At 40.2% G+C, this 17,407-nt stretch overlaps 2 protein-coding genes across 3 annotated transcripts; both read right to left on the bottom strand.

Moving 5' to 3' along the window:
- Positions 1 to 63: 63 nt before the first annotated feature.
- On the bottom strand, positions 64 to 9,123 carry LOC130546761 (E3 ubiquitin/ISG15 ligase TRIM25-like). The gene is made up of 7 exons (XM_057322174.1): positions 8,456 to 9,123; positions 8,242 to 8,337; positions 6,589 to 6,820; positions 4,881 to 4,890; positions 3,328 to 3,485; positions 2,648 to 2,707; positions 64 to 2,115 (listed from the first exon to the last, which is right to left on the bottom strand). Exons 1-7 carry the CDS (start codon positions 9,047 to 9,049, stop codon positions 1,586 to 1,588), a joined length of 1,680 nt encoding a protein of 559 aa, XP_057178157.1. The 5' UTR covers positions 9,050 to 9,123; the 3' UTR covers positions 64 to 1,585.
- Positions 1,615 to 16,425, bottom strand: LOC130546760 (tripartite motif-containing protein 16-like protein). 2 transcript variants are annotated; one of them, XM_057322173.1, is made up of 6 exons: positions 15,691 to 16,420; positions 15,452 to 15,547; positions 15,091 to 15,324; positions 14,795 to 14,954; positions 14,633 to 14,692; positions 1,615 to 1,673 (listed from the first exon to the last, which is right to left on the bottom strand). In XM_057322173.1, coding segments are annotated over exons 1-6 (1,146 nt in total). In that variant the 5' UTR covers positions 16,285 to 16,420; the 3' UTR covers positions 1,615 to 1,671. The 2 variants fall into 2 exon arrangements, with proteins under 2 accessions (XP_057178156.1, XP_057178155.1); XM_057322172.1 differs by lacking the exon at positions 1,615 to 1,673 and adding an exon at positions 11,285 to 14,171 and having other exon boundaries at positions 15,691 to 16,425.
- Positions 16,426 to 17,407: the final 982 nt, after the last annotated feature.

The following is a 17,407-nucleotide window of genomic DNA, read 5'->3' as shown; positions in this document are numbered from 1 at the left end:
CAATATTAGTGTACTGTAACACACTTAAAAAAGGAAACAAGCATGTTATTTAGTTGGGTTCTTTTATTCAGCCAGCCTTCATTTGCGCAACCATAGATCCATCCACAGCTCCGTACAATAACACAATACAGTATTAATTCTCGCCAGCTATCATGTGAACAACTACTACTAACTCTTCTCTTTTCTTTGTCGTGTGTATTCTGAGGTACTACTTCCACCTACAGGACACCCATAGCTGTGAGTATGCAACAGATAATGGATGCATTGAATAATCAAACAATTGCAGTCAAGAATATGAATAGAGGAAAGGAAGTCTGAGGTTTCACTGGTTCGTCGGGTAGGCATCCTCTGTGTTTTTGTTGGATAAATGATTATATGCGACACATCGTCAGTTGTGCAGCTCAGCCTCATTTGGGTGTTTCGGCCCTTTATCACAAGACACCCTCAGCCAAGGGAGGCCCACCGCAGGTTGATCAGACCTGGGTTTGTGTCGCATTGTCATCTGGCAGCCCATGCTGCTTAGTGTTTTGCACACTAAGTTTAGTTACTTCTGGCACAGCAAGTTTATTGACCGTCTATTTTTGGATTTGCATACATTAGCAAGTCTTTGCCAGTCTTTGCACAGGATTTACATTTATCATTTAAAAAGTATTTAAAGGAATAGTTCACCCAAAAATACAATTATATTCATAGTTCACACAACCTCATGTTATCCATGACTAAATAAGCTCAAAATATTCATAGGTTTTACTTACGAATGTATCGTTTCACACCTCGTTTTATAAGACATGTGTTAACCCCGTGTGTAGTCATGTGGATTACTTTTATGTTGGATGGATGCACTTCTTTGAGCTTCAGAAAAAGGGCTCTATCCAATGTCATTCCAACACTAGGAAGGGGCTGCATACGCAGTATCGGCATGTGGCCTTGTGCCTCTGGACTAATCACAGCCATGCTGATATAGAGCCATATCACACTCCTACTCAAAACATATTGCATTTTTGCGTTGTGCTGCTTCAATGAAGTTATCACTGAAAAATAATGAGGCAGGACAAGCGTGTGAATGAAAAAGAGAGACTGTAAAGGAATCTCACTGAGAATGCGTTATTCCTATTGCACTGCAGCACTTTCCATTGTTTTTTAATGTAAACGTGCGCTTGTTTACAGTAATTGCAGGGCAATTTCCTTTATTTAAAGGTGGTACACGTGTTAATATTAGTAATGTGACACTCATACTGTTTAAAAGCAAACATAAAAAGTACATCAAAATAAAAATAAAAAATGAATTTGAATTTGAATGAAATACAAAAGGGCTCCAGCACTTCATACCTGAAATATCTGAATAAACTCTTAAGCTTAGTTGCTTGTTCCTACATAAAATATGTTGGTATAATAGTAACTCTTACACCATAACCATAATTAGATCAATCTAGACTAGAAATATTGAACAATAAATGACATGCAGTGATAAAAAGTTTCATTAAAGAGGTTTTAAAAAAAAAGAGACTTTTAACATCTTACTGTTACTAACCATGAAGGTCAAAGTTGTGATAAAACACTATTAGCTGAAAAATCTTGGTTTCTTCTATTTCATTAGATTACAGAGTTTCACTGATGAGTTTGAATTGATCCAAAACCCAGGATAGAGAGGATGAGTGAATGTGGTCTGGACTCTGTGGATGAGGGTCATTGTGTCAGAGACGCTGTAGAAGGACAGAATTCCTGCTCTGTGATCCACATACACTCCTATTCTACAGGAGCTGGACACTACAGTGAGATAGGTGGATTTGCTATTGTGAATGAAGTAGCATTTAGAGTCAGTGCAGTACAATCTCCAGGACTGATCATTAAATCCAAACTTACAATCATCACCCCATCCCTTCCTGCTGATGCTCTTATATGACACTGATATACCCACACCACCCCTCCTCTCAACCTCCCAGTAACAGCGTCCACACACACTCTCACTACACAACACCTGCAGCCAGAAGTCAAATCTGTCTGGATGATCAGGATACCGCTGGACTGTATTAGTGTATGTAGCCACACTGTTGTTCTCAGACAGCTTGATGCATTCATATGGTGTGTTTAAATCCAGAGAGAACAGCCTGGAATCTAACGAAAATGATAGGGATATTATTTAATTTTAAGTAGTTTATCCATGTTTGCACACAAAAATGCTTTCTTAAGTATGAATCTAATTATTCTGAGGCAATATATTGTTCTTACAGTAGGCTGTTACCTAAATATAACAGAATATCTATAATTTCTTAAAGTAATTTTTTTTTATACCATCTTGATACCAACTTGATACCAAGTCTTGATACCATATGGAACCTTATGTGTTTGAAGGTAAAAAAATGTAAAATCCTAAGATTAAAAGTCTTTATAGTGCTGAAGCTATATCTCTACCCTTGCTAGAGTACATTAGTTTAATTAAACTAAAACAATTACATTGTATGAAAACATGAAAACGTTATGAAACAATCATTGTGACTTTACAATTTGAATTCTGTTATGATCGTATCCCTCATAATCAATGTAATGACTGACTGAACAAGAGTAAATTTATAGTATGTTTTTATTTAAGTGCAGTAGCTCCAGTAAATAAACATTGTGTGTGTTTGAGGGATAAACTATAACTTACATTGTAGGAACTCCTCCATTGTTTTGGGTTCTTTGTAAGCAATGATTTCAATGTTTGTTGCTGAGATAAACAGACATCATTAGTATTCAATAATGTTTCATATTCATTTCTGTCAGGACCACTGTCGTCAAATATTTAACAATAGTATATATTTAATGGTCTGGGCAAACTCTCAGCCCGTCCTTGCATGGACACAGCGGGAGCACAGCAATACATGTCCCTCCACCTTGGGAACCAGAACATTTTGTACATTTACGCATTTGGTAGACGCTTTTATCCAAAGCGTCTTACATTGCACTGTATTCTACATTTTTGTTTCTGACTATGTGCAATTCCCTGGGATCAAACCCATGACCTTGGCATGCTCTAACCACTGAGCCACAGGAAAGCGGTTCATGATGCGTAACAGGATTAAATTAAATGATCCGACAGATACAGGCAGATATGGAGGAGATGGGGATGGAGGTGGGGTTTGAGTGCAGCACGATTAAGCAGCTGATAAGGAGCAAAGAAATGGAACTTAAATAGGATGCAGTCTAGTGTGTGTTAACGTTGATTAGCTGCACCTGATGTGATCGGCTGATGCAAGCTAGACTCACGTGACCTGCCAGAACTAACGCTATGCTTGATTTAAATATGCTTTAGTATGTGATATTAAATCACAAGTCTTATTACTTTACCTCTGCCAGATATATTTTCAATCTCTTCTTTGCAGAAATCCTCCACTTTTTCTTTTAGTTCAGAAACAGATTTTTTCACTTCATCAAAAGAGAGTTGAGAACTGACAGTAATGCTGGAAACATCTGAAGATCCAGGAGCCACAGACAAACACTTGAAACTCTATAGGACAAAAGCAAATAAAGAGAAAACATAAAACACAAAGAAAACCACCAATTATCTGCATAACCCCCAAACTCACTTTTTTTTGTGATCAACTTTTGAAAATATCTCAGAAAATATACAAAGTCTGATACATGAAAAAAGTAATAAATTAAACATCCCTCTGAACACTCCCCCCTCCCCCCTAAATTGCCCTCCCACATTCCCAATGCGACATCACCCCTAATCTCCCACTAGTGCGTTCGATAATATATAGTCTGACAAATAAGCAAAACAAAAGTCATGTAGAATAAATGAAAGTGCAAAGTAAAAACATGAGACATGAGAAATATCTTACAACCGCTCTTTGATTATTGAAATTAAATCTAGCCAGGCTGATATAGTTTTCTGAGAAGCTCCATGTAACCTTGCCACCGAGAGCTCCATATTCACAAAGTCCAAATAATAATGCATCCATTGAGACCAAGCTAAACAGTGAGGAGGTTTCCAGTGTAAGACAAGCATTATCTTAGCAGCAGTAAGAACACAAAACAACATATTTTTCTGAGTGAGAGAGAAAGAGTAGGGAGAGTCATCATTTAGAAGGAAAAGTTTTTGGCAACATGCAACACCAAACTTTCAAAATGTCCTTTAGAGTCCTGGAAACCTGTATCCAAAAATCGTTAACTTCAGGGCAGACCCAAAACATGTGTATACTGTATATGTAGGTATGATGACATAGCAACCACTCGCGGCGAACATTCTGTCTCAACAATCTGTTCCAAACTGCGTAGTACTAAAATGTGTGTGTCATTCAATATCTACTCCTGGCCGCCTGGTGGGAGTATGTTTATCCTGAATACGACGGTAACTACATCGAGTGCAAACCCCTGCTGCGTTGGACACTTCGGGATTTCAGCCCTAAGGTGATTTCAGGTCACCGCGACTTTCGGAAGATTTGCGTGGCTTTCAACCGGTCCGCGAGCTTCATCTAAGCTTTGGACACTACTGAAAGTTAGGTGGACATAAATACATAGCTTTTATCTTGGTACTGACGAAATTCCATCGAAATCCATAGAGGAGAAGGTATTTTACTAAATCGCGGAAATTATGTAGTCACATTTGTGGCGGGTAGATTAGCGAATGTGCTGCAGGCGTCGTTCTAAAAAAAAAAAACATCGTCTGTATTTAACTCGTTCTATTTAGCCCATTCCAGCTAAAACAGTAAATTTTCATGATTTCATTTTAAAGAACTAACAAAATTCTACCTTCTATTCAAATTTCATGCAAATATCTGATAAAATGAGGAAGTTACAAGCAAAAATGTGTGAATAAGCATTTTCGGTCACATGACTTCTATTGTAGTTAATGTATACTATTTTTATATATTCCCCGTTATTTTAAATATCATAACTTTTGCAATCCTTAACTGATTTTCACAATTCAGGTGTCGTCGTAAAGGGAATTTTCAGCTCTGTCTAGTCATGTGATCTATTTTGAGTTTAGGGGTGTTTGGAAATTTTGTCATCATGCCTAGTATACACTCACCTAAAGGATTATTAGGAACACCATACTAATACGGTGTTTGACCCCCTTTCGCCTTCAGAACTGCCTTAATTCTACGTGGCATTGATTCAACAAGGTGCTGAAAGCATTCTTTAGAAATGTTGGCCCATATTGATAGGATAGCATCTTGCAGTTGATGGAGATTTGTGGGATGCACATCCAGGGCACGAAGCTCCCGTTCCACCACATCCCAAAGATGTTCTATCGGGTTGAGATCTGGTGACTGTGGGGGCCATTCTAGTACAGTGAACTCATTGTCATGTTCAAGAAACCAATTTGAAATGATTCGAGCTTTGTGACATGGTGCATTATCCTGCTGGAAGTAGCCATTAGAGGATGGGTACATGGTGGTCATAAAGGGATGGACATGGTCAGAAACAATGCTCAGGTAGGCCGTGGCATTTAAACGATGCCCAATTGGCACTAAGGGGCCTAAAGTGTGCCAAGAAAACATCCCCCACACCATTACACCACCACCACCAGCCTGCACAGTGGTAACAAGGCATGATGGATCCATGTTCTCATTCTGTTTACGCCAAATTCTGACTCTACCATTTGAATGTCTCAACAGAAATCGAGACTCATCAGACCAGGCAACATTTTTCCAGTCTTCAACTGTCCAATTTTGGTGAGCTCGTGCAAATTGTAGCCTCTTTTTCCTATTTGTAGTGGAGATGAGTGGTACCCGGTGGGGTCTTCTGCTGTTGTAGCCCATCTGCCTCAAGGTTGTGCGTGTTGTGGCTTCACAAATGCTTTGCTGCATACCTCGGTTGTAACGAGTGGTTATTTCAGTCAAAGTTGCTCTTCTATCAGCTTGAATCAGTCGGCCCATTCTCCTCTGACCTCTAGCATCAACAAGGCATTTTCGCCCACAGGACTGCCGCATACTGGATGTTTTTCCCTTTTCACACCATTCTTTGTAAACCCTAGAAATGGTTGTGCGTGAAAATCCCAGTAACTGAGCAGATTGTGAAATACTCAGACCGGCCCGTCTGGCACCAACAACCATGCCACGCTCAAAATTGCTTAAATCACCTTTCTTTCCCATTCTGACATTCAGTTTGGAGTTCAGGAGATTGTCTTGACCAGGACCACACCCCTAAATGCATTGAAGCAACTGCCATGTGATTGGTTGATTAGATAATTGCATTAATGAGAAATTGAACAGGTGTTCCTAATAATCCTTTAGGTGAGTGTACTTTGTAGCATCCACTGAGACGAATTAATCAGTAGGAGAGATTTGAAGCTGGTCATTTATTGAGCAATCATATTTGAAAGAGGAGTTGACTCGATGGTAGTACGGTCTTAATTATACATTCCATTACATTTAATATTACAATTAATTAGAGGAAAGGAAATATAAACATCAATGTCTTGTTCCTGTACGCTTATGGATTAGGCGCGCATTGCGTCTAGGCACTGCAAAGGTCAAAGGGTTCGATCCGGATTCACAACTACATACTCAAAGCCAATTTATAAACTGCAACTGATAAGTCTGCTTTTGGATAAAAGTTCGTCTGCCAAATGCTACAATGTAAATGTACTCACCAAGGTACGTGGAGGGTGAATGGGGAATGCTGCCAACATATGCCCTTTCAGTTCAGTGTCTCTCCTCCTCAGATCATCAATCTCCTGCTGCAGACGCTTCAAGACTCCTTCAGCTCGACTCACTGCAGTCTTTTCCTGATCTCTGATCAGTCGTGTCACCTCAGAGCGTCTTCTCTCTATGGAGCGGATCAGTTCAGTAAAGATCCTCTCACTGTCCTCCACTGCTGTCTGTGCAGAGCGCTGTTCAAACACACATTACAATCACATCTTACTGCAACCTGTGACACACACTGAGACTAAAACTGAACAAACACTTCATTCCACTGTAGGGATGGGTATCGTTAAGATTTTATCGATATCGATACTGCTTATCGATACCGGTACTTATCGATACTGTTCGCTCTATAATTGATGCAAAAACACATGATGTGAAAAGATTGAATGATGAAAAAAACATGTTAAGTTTCTTGATTACAGCTGAGCTTTAGAACTGCAGTTTACAAATGCTTCTGAGCAAACAGAAAATGCCACATAACAAAACGTGCACTTATGGCACTTAGCATGTGCATAGCACATCATAATGTAATTCAACATATTTACTTTACATCACCATGGTTATTTGGCTGGTAGACCATATTTCTTTTTACTTTCTGGTTTTAGGTCTACATAAATTTAAGTACTATTTTCTAAGCAAGTAATATTTTTTAATTATATGTACTGTTTTTATCATTTTACTAGCACATTTACTTCAATTTACTAAAGTAAGTAAACATACGCCGAATTATTAAAAACAATGTTATAACTTGTTCTCAAATAAAGGACTTTTATTTTGACGGGTTGCCGTAAAGGGGTGTTTGACGGAAGATTCCTAGTTGTGAAACGCGGACGCTGAAAGCTCTACAAGCGCAACCGTGCCACTCTTTCACTCATAAACACGCAAAACAAGCAGATTACAAATACATTGCGGAAATCATATGGCCCTCCTAGATATCACACATACGTCGAGCAAACTTCGGCTATTCGGACATCATTCAGGGATGGAAAATGACAGGTAGCAGCCTCTAATTCGCCATTTAACACCCGAATACACACAACGCAAGTATCGATAACAGTATCGTTTGTCATGAAGCTTATCGATACTCTGGTATCGACCCAATTATGTACCGGTCCAAAAATGTACCGGTTCTCGGTACCCATCCCTATTCCACTGTATCGCTATGGAAAACTCCTGTTTTATCCACCCCTCTTCTAACTTTGGCTTCAGTTAAGCGAGTCAGCGACTTGCATGCCTTTTTGGTAGAAATGTCCTGTCTGGAATTCTGTCCTAACTACAGCAAGGTGGTCCTTAGTGCGAAAGTGGGATACGTTCCAGCGTTCAAGTTGTCTTGCTGCTCGTTCTTCCCTTGGCAGACAACTAGCAGCCACCACATTTTGCACCCTTGCACACAGTGAGTTTTTACATCTCACTTCAGTTGAATATGGTACTGACCAGCGTTCGGCCCCGACTTATTTAAGCAAGCAGCACAGCGTTAACTATCTGGTTTGAACGCCATTGATCTGTGATTTTACAGACATGAACCAAGGCTTCAGTATTGGATAAAACAGGAGTTTTCCATAGCGACAGCGAAGCAATGCGAAGTGAACCGTATAAGGTTACTAACCTTATGAGAGTCCACAGCCAGTCTCAGCTTCTGAAGCTCCTTCTCTCTTTCCTGGATTCTCTCATTAATTTTTTTTTGTGTCTCTACCAAAACTGTCTGTTAAAAACATTATGCAACAAAGTGCAATGTTACAACAAAATTATGGAAATGAATATATATTATAAATCCAGAGTTTCCTGATTAATGTCTTCACTTTACTGATGTAAGTTCATACCCGTTTCTGTGTTCTCTCTGCCACAGCTGTCACGGTGTCGTGGTTTTTATGTTCATCCATCGTACACAAATAACAAATGCATTGCTCATCCGTACGACAGTAGATTTCCAGTTGTTTATCATGTTTTCTGCAGATCATTTCTTGTAGTCGTCCAGTGGCATCAGTCACTTTGTGTTTTCTACCTTTAAAGAAATGTTCATGCTGGTCGAGGTGATTTTGACAGTAAGAGTTCAGACACACTAGACAGGACTTGACTGCTTTCAGTTTTCTCTCAGTACAGACGTCACACTCCACATCTCCAGATCCAGCGTAACAATGAGCAGAGACATGAGAAGATTGAAGTCTTGTATTCTTCAGTTTCTCCACCACTTCAGCCAGCATGGTGTTTTTACCTAAAACAGGTCTTGGTGTGAAGGTTTGTCTGCATTGAGGACAGCTGTAGATTCTCTTCTGATCTTCCTGATTCCAGCAGTCTTTAATACATTCCATACAGTAACTGTGTCCACAGGGAATAGCCACTGGATTCTTCAGCAGATCCAGACAGATTGAACAGGTGAACTGATCCTGAGCCACAGAAATACTGGCTTCTGCCATTTTTCACAAACACACGGACAGAGAAACGAGTACAAACCTTAACAGCGCTTAAGTTTCAGTTTCACTTATCTGGAGAGTTGCTTCCTGGTTGTTTTAAAGGCTTGTGCAAAACATGTTTGTCTGGTGTGACTGTCAAGAAACGGAGGCAGACACGGAAACACAGGAACGGAGGACCCAAACGCAGACAGTGGGTAAGGGGTTAACAAGGACTTTAATACAAGAACAAACAAGAAACAAAAACCCACGAGGGGGTAACAAAACATAACAGCTAGGGTAGGAACGGGAACATAAACAGGAACATCGACTCACTACCCTAACTAGACTAGACTATATATTACATGAGACATGACTACAATTAACTAGACTAGTCTTACATACACTCCAAGACACGGCGGGTGACAAGGACACATGGCAAAACACACCACACAAACGACAACGATCCAGCACAAGACAGAAGACACAGCGGCATTAAATAAGGGGACAAATCAGGAGGGAACAGCTGTGGGGGATGAAATCATTACAAGCAATAACGAGGTAACGAGAGGGTGGGAACAAAGAGAGACCGGAGAGTATGGCAGGCCATCCGTGCCAAAATATCTCTCTCCACATGAAACATGGGGTTCTGCCATGATCCCGCCACTAGACCAACAGAAACATGACAAAAGGCGGCAGAATCATGACAGAAGCCCCCCCTTAAGGAGCGGCATCCTGACCCTCCCTAAGGCACAAACCAGACAAGACAAAACAGGGGAACAAGGAAGTCCAAAAAAGTCCACAAGGACACCGACTGGATGGCCGGCTGCACCGGACTGGAAAGGCCGGCTGCACCAGACTGGAAAGGCCGGCTGAACCGGACTGGAACGGCAGGCTGAACCAGACTGGAACGGCCGGCTGCACCGGATTGGAATGGCCGGTTGCACCGGACTGGAATGGCCGGCTGCACCGGACTGGAATGACCGGCTGCACTGGACTGGAATGGCCGGCTGCACCGGACTGGAATGGCCGGCTGCACCGGACTGGAATGACCGGCTGCACTGGACTGGAATGGCCGGCTGCACCGGACTGGAATGGCCGGTTGCACCGGACTGGAATGGCTGGCTGAAGTGCCGGCTGGGAGACTGGTTGAGTCACCGGCTGTGCAGGCCTGGATGTCGACGAGACGGGGCAGGAAGTTGGTGGCTGGGCAGCGTTCTCCGACGGCTGGGCAGCGCTCTCTGGCGGCTGGGCAGCTAACTGGGACACCGGCTGGATCACCGACAGGACAGGGCAGGGTGTCGACTCGACAGGCCTGGGTACCAGCTGGGATGCCGGCAGGGATCTGTGGCGGGAACAGGACAACCCGACAACCTCAACACTGGAAGGGAGCCCGGCGGTCTCGACCCTGGAAGGGAGTCCGGTGGTCCCGACTCTGGAAGGGAGCCCGGCGGCCTCAACCCTGGAAGGGAGTCCGGCGGCTTCAACCCTGGAGGGGAGCCCGGCGGCATCGACCCATCCCGCTGCGATCCCTCTGTCTGCTGGGTCCATTTATGGCTGGATCATTCTGTCATAAACGGTGAGGGAACAAGGACACACAGGAATGGAGGACCCAGGTGCAGACAGCGGGTAAGGGGTTAACAAGGACTTTAATACAAGAACAAACAAGAAACAAAAACCCACGAAGGGGTAACAAATCATAACAGCTAGGGAACGGGAACATAAACAGAAACATGACAAAAGGCGGCAGAATCATGACAGTGACAAGACTTTGACCTGTTTCTAGTGTTTAACATTATGCTGATCCAACTCATTCTATCTTACATTTTTCAAACTAAATACAACTTTTTAATTCCAAATTATATTATAAATATTATAAAATTGTAAAAAAAAAGTTTACTATTTGATGTATATCTTGTGCTCTGCACTCATATACAAGCTTATGCAAAACCTGATGCATCCCAGTTCACAGACTGTCTGTCCTAAATAGTATTCAGAATTATGTCCCAAATATGAGTTCACATAAATAAAAATATCTGGATTGTCTACAACTTCCAGAAAAAATCTGCAGCTTCATGTTTCCAGCTAATATTGCAGAGGATCCTTTGCCTGCGGTTTAGTGATGCGTCACTGAAATATTACATTAAATAATATATTATATTCCATATGAAATAACAAATAAATAAAAGTTGAAATACAAGGAAGAGTTGTTTTTGATGTGTGTGATAGTTAACGTCACAACATGAGTAACTCGGCAACAACATTTACTTTATTTGTGTTGGTACATCCAGACACTTGCATATTCTTGTTACAGAAAGTATGTGCCTTCCCATAAAAAAAAAGAGTACAGACTTTTAGTACATGGTACACACAGTCGAATTGGCCCACAACATTTGTGTCAAGTAGAAAAACAATTATATAGCAACATCTGGCACTCAATAAACATCTGTACAAGTAAAGTCCTCGTGACACAAAGCCTCTCAGTGACTAAAGATGCATTTTCTGAGTCAACATAAATCAGAGATGGAGAGCTCCGGTCCTGGAGGCTCCTAATCAAATACTCTAATAGCATCTCACAATACACACCAGTCACAGAATGACTGACAAAAACAAACTGCTCAAAAGTTTATTACAGCGGTTTATTAAAATAGTTAAAGCAGGTAAATAAAGTACATTTTTGCAGTTCTGATGGATAATGGTATGATGACATGAGCTTTCCTGTGGCTCAGTGGTTAGAGCATGGCACTAGCAATACCAAGGTCATGGGTTCGATCTCAGGGTTTTGCACATAGTCAGAAACAAATGTATAATACAACTCTGACAAAAACAAACTGCTCAAAAGTTTATTACATCGGATAAAAGCGTCTGCCAAATGTATAAATGTAAATGAATGGAGGCCGTGGACGAGGTGAGACGGGGAAGAGTACAGACCTCAGAGCTGACTCTTGAGTGTCCAGGTGAGCGGAGTGCACACTCACTGGAGAGAACATGAAATATTTCTAAACTTACCGTTGGAGACTCGTATATGGATATAGTCTTGAGACCAGTCCCCAAATGTGTGTGTGGAGAGAATCTTCATACTGTGCCTGGTGATGAGGTGACCGGTGTTCAAGAGGGCTGGAGGTGCAGGTGATAGGCCGTGGAGGATTATGGGAAATTAAGTTTCCCGCTGGTGATAGATGGGGTGCTTTTCAAATGCAAGGCTGCGTCCTCCGCAGGCTATGTCCTCTCTAGACCAGACCTTCTGAGGCTTTGAGGATACAGTCCTCCTCAACAATAAATGCTTGAATGAGACATAGTAAGTGTCTATGTCAATGTCACAAATGGTTCTGCCTCCATGGTCACGGCATGAAAAGTTTAAAGAGAGAAATTGAAAATAATGCAATGTATCACCACAAAACGGTATTTCAACTTCCCATTAACACCAAATACTGAATGTAAATCATATATAATATGGGCAGTTTATGTGATTAATTTACACAAAATAAAAGAAAACATAAATATCTTCATCTCTAAAAACATTTTGTTCTATATTTTATAACAAAATTGGGCTAGCTCAGCTTGTGCAGACTTGATTCTCGTGATGTTCTGGTAATGTGAGCAAAGGATCGTGGATGATTTGAGGCCATAAAGGTTACACTTACAAAACTTACAAAAGAGGTTAAATGAGGAGCACACGATGAAGGCTGAAAGCGGATGGAGATATCCTTCAACGACGCTTGATGATGTATAGCAGCCATATTAGTACGCAGCCTTCGCTTTGAGAAGCACACACGGTAAAAAGACTAGAAAATGTGACTGGGGATCATGACAACACGATACATTACTTAAAAACAAACAAAAAAAACATTAATATGCTTTTTTAATGTGGGGAAATCCTATTTGAACAGACAACCTCTCTGTTTTGATTGTGTAAATACTTTTCTGAACTATGTATTTTCAAAATACTTTTTCAACACTTTCAACACCAGTGACAATGAATAATAATAACTTAACTTTTATTAATTTTAATTAATTTTTGCCTTATATTAACTGTTCCACTGAACTTGTTTGATACTTAAATTAAAAATAGAAATAAATCAAACAACTAAATGTCACAAGAGGTATATTAGATGTACATTAGGGGACAAGAGACATTTTGCAGTTTGCATGTTGAAATAATTATTTCTTTATTTTATGTGAACTAATATATATATAATGTCAAACCATTATACAGCATCAAACTATAGACTACTGAATAGTAACAGTTATATAATGTAGCACACATTCTGTTTAGAAATATAAAGCAACTTTAACAAAGAAGAAAAAGCAAATCAGGATTAAATATGAAAGGGCTCCAGTACCTCAAACTTTCCCGAACCCAAGAGGAATCAGACAAAAAAGAAAATCAGAACAAACACAAACTGTGTCGCTTGGTCTTATACAATGATATTTTAGTAGAACACTAACACACCACAACCATCATTAGACCAATCTAACCAGAAATATCTGATAATAAATGACATGCATTGATAAGAGTTTCAGTAAAAGGATTTACGTTTTAAATAGACAATAAGAGACTTTTAACATCTCAGTGTTACCAATTAATCATGTGGGTCAAAATAAAATCTCTGTTTCTTTAATCTTGTTAGACTACAGAGTTTCACTGTTGAGTTTGAATTGATCCAAAACCCAGGGTAGAGAGGATGAGTGAATGTGGTCTGGACTCTGTGGATGAGGGTCATTGTGTCAGAGACGCTGTAGAAGGACAGAATTCCTGCTCTGTGATCCACATACACTCCTATTCTACAGGAGCTGGACACTGCAGTGAGATCAGTGTGTTTGTTATTGTTCCAGAAGCAGCATGTGGAGTCAGTGCAGTGCAATCTCCAGGTCTGATCATTAAATCCAAACACACACTCATAGCCCTGTCCCTTCCTGCTGATGCTCTTATATGACACTGATATACCCACACCACCCCTCCTCTCAACCTCCCAGTAACAGCGTCCACACACACTCTCACTACACAACACCTGCTGCCAGTGATCAAATCTGTCTGGATGATCAGGATACTGCTGGACTGTATTAGTGCATGTAGCCACACTGTTGTTCTCAGACAGACTGATGGTTTTATAAGCTGTGTTTGGATCCAGAGAGAACAGACTGGAATCTAATGAAAATAAAATGAATAATATTTCATGCTTCAGTATTATTCTGAGGCAACATGTTCCAGTAGAAAGTAACAACAGCACATAAACAGACGATTTACAGTTTCTGTTTTTAACATGTTTTCTCATTCTTAATGTAAATCATTTGTTTCTATAATTGCAATTCTTAATATTTGAGGGGCACCATATGGCACTTTACATGTCAAATGTGATTAAAGCCTTATTATAAAATGGTCAGTTCTGGTCCTTGATTCTGATTGGCTGAGCGGAGTTCTAAGCCGTTGTAAAATACCCCAGTAACCCACTGCTTCTTGGGGCTTATTGCTTTACTATGACATTATACTGAAGCTCTTTCTCTACCTTTGACAGCACAAGTCAAAGAAAAGTTTATACATGTGTGTTTTTATGTGCAGTAGCTCCAGTAAACAAACATTGTGTGTTTGAGGGATAAACTATAACTTACATTGCAGGAACTCTTCTCTTGTCTTCAGTTCTTTGTAAGCAATGATTTCAGTGTATGTTACTGTGATAAACAGACATCATTAGTATTCAATAATGTTTCATATTGAGGTAAATATGCTTTAGTTTGTGATATTAAATCACACAAGACAAATAAATACTTTACCTCCACCAGATATATTTTCAATCTCTTCTTTGCAGAAATCCTCCAGTTTTTCTTTTAGTTCAGAAACAGATTTTTTCACTTCATCAAAAGAGAGTTGAGAACTGACAGTAATGTTGGAAACATCTGAAGATCCAGGAGCCACAGACAAACACTTGAAACTCTACAAGACAAAAGCACATGAAGAGAAAACATAAAACACAAAGAAAACCATTAGTTTTAATTTCCAGTAAATCGAGGAAAGAACTCTCACAAGAGCATATAAATGATCAATGTTCTGTATTTCAGAGATCTGTTACCTGCAGGACATGAATGTGATCATCTGTGAGTAACAACAGCTTCAGTTCAGTGTCTCTCCTCCTCAGATCATCGATCTCCTGCTGCAGACGCTTCAAGACTCCTTCAGCTCGACTCACTGCAGTCTTTTCCTGATCTCTGATCAGTCGTGTCACCTCAGAGCGGCTTCTCTCTATGGAGCGGATGAGTTCAGTAAAGATCCTCTCACTGTCCTCCACTGCTGTCTGTGCAGAGCGCTGTTCAAACACACATTACAATCACATCTTACTGCAACCTGTGACACACACTGAGACTAAAACTGAACAAACACTTCATTCCTCACTGGATCTGAAACTTCTCATCCAGCAGATGCTCAAAACTCACCTTATGAGAGTCCACAGCCTGTCTCAGCTCCTGAAGCTCCTTCTCTCTCTCCTGAATTCTCTCATGAAACTTTCTTTGTGTCTCTAACAAAAGGGTCTGTTGAAACATTAAATAAACCATAAACAGCAACATTTAACAGACATTTACATATCAAGACCAGTGTGGAAATGAATATTTAAATTGTCTGTGTTTTTGATAACTTTCAATTTTCACTTTATTTCATCTCTGTGAGTTCATACCTGTTTCTGTGTTCTCTCTGCCACAGCTGTCACGGTGTCGTGGTTTTTATGTTCATCCATCGTACACAAATAACAAATGCATTGCTCATCCGTACGACAGTAGATTTCCAGTTGTTTATCATGTTTTCTGCAGATCATTTCTTGTAGTCGTCCAGTGGCATCAGTCACTTTGTGTTTTCTACCTTTAAAGAAATGTTCATGCTGGTCGAGGTGATTTTGACAGTAAGAGTTCAGACACACTAGACAGGACTTGACTGCTTTCAGTTTTCTCTCAGTACAGACGTCACACTCCACATCTCCAGATCCAGCGTAACAATGAGCAGAGACATGAGAAGATTGAAGTCTTGTATTCTTCAGTTTCTCCACCACTTCAGCCAGCATGGTGTTTTTACCTAAAACAGGTCTTGGTGTGAAGGTTTGTCTGCATTGAGGACAGCTGTAGATTCTCTTCTGATCTTCCTGATTCCAGCAGTCTTTAATACAGTCCATACAGAAACTGTGTCCGCAGGGAATAGTCACTGGATTCTTCAGCAGATCCAGACAGATTGAACAGGTGAACTGATCCTGAGCCACAGAAATACTGGCTTCTGCCATTTTTCACAAACACACGGACAGAGAGACGAGTACAAACCTTAACAGCGCTTAAGTTTCAGTTTCTCTTATCTGGAGAGTTGCTTCCTGGTTGTTTTAAAGGCTTGTGCAAAACATGTTTGTCTGGTGTGACAAGACTTTGACCTGTTTCCAGTGTTTAAGATTATGCTAATCAAACTCATTATATTTTCCTATACTAAGTACAACAATTTAAGGAAAATTATATATATTATCAGCACAATATTTTTTTTTTTTTTACTATTTCACATGTACTTCTTTTGTGCAGATGGTGTACACATTTATTTATTTAAACCTTTATGCAACTTTTGAAGTCAGATAGTAGTGAGAGCTTCAACTGTCACCGGAGATCACTAAAATGTGCAAATGATAATAAAAATTCATACAAATTACCCACATTATAAAACAGATGCAAATTGCCATGAGATTGTGACAGTGTATTCCAAATGTTGTGAAGACATATGAATAAATAATTAAAAATCCATTATATCCTTATATTATATCTTTACCTATGTGCCAATCTTTCCTTGGTGTCCATGAGCTTGTATGCGAGCAGCGCGGCGACCCAAAACAAAACCAACGTAACCTGTATTTAACGTTGTTAACATCATAAATATATGAGATATTGCAAGAAAGCATTCTTAAATATTTTTGGTATAGTGGTGTTATGATGTAAGTGAATGATTTGCATTGGCAGACACTTTTATTCAAAGTGACGTACAGTGCATTCAAGCTAAACATTTATCAGTGTTCCCTGGATTGATCACATGACCTTTCGTGTTGCTAACACTATAGGGAACCTCAAGGAAACCATCACCAAGACCGTGCTGGCGAAGCTGAAAAAGATGTCTGAAGGTCAGGAAGGAGCACAGGGGACCACAGAAGAAGCAGCACCTGTCCCACCACAGAAAGGTCAGAAGGCCGGCGTTATCATGGCCTACACAGAGCTGACAGTAAAAAAAGGTCTATATTCTGATATATTTGTGTGTTTGACATTCAACATCAGCTGCCGATGATGAATGATATAATTTAATTTGATGTTTTATTTGAATTATTACGCATTAACTGGGTAAACAAGTCATTTGTAAACAACAATTTTCGGTGTCTT

The sequence above is a fragment of the Triplophysa rosa genome, linkage group LG23 (genome assembly GCF_024868665.1).
Source record: "Triplophysa rosa linkage group LG23, Trosa_1v2, whole genome shotgun sequence".
Classification (NCBI taxonomy): Eukaryota; Metazoa; Chordata; class Actinopteri; order Cypriniformes; family Nemacheilidae; genus Triplophysa; species Triplophysa rosa.
This window is presented reverse-complemented; position numbering and strand designations above follow the sequence as displayed.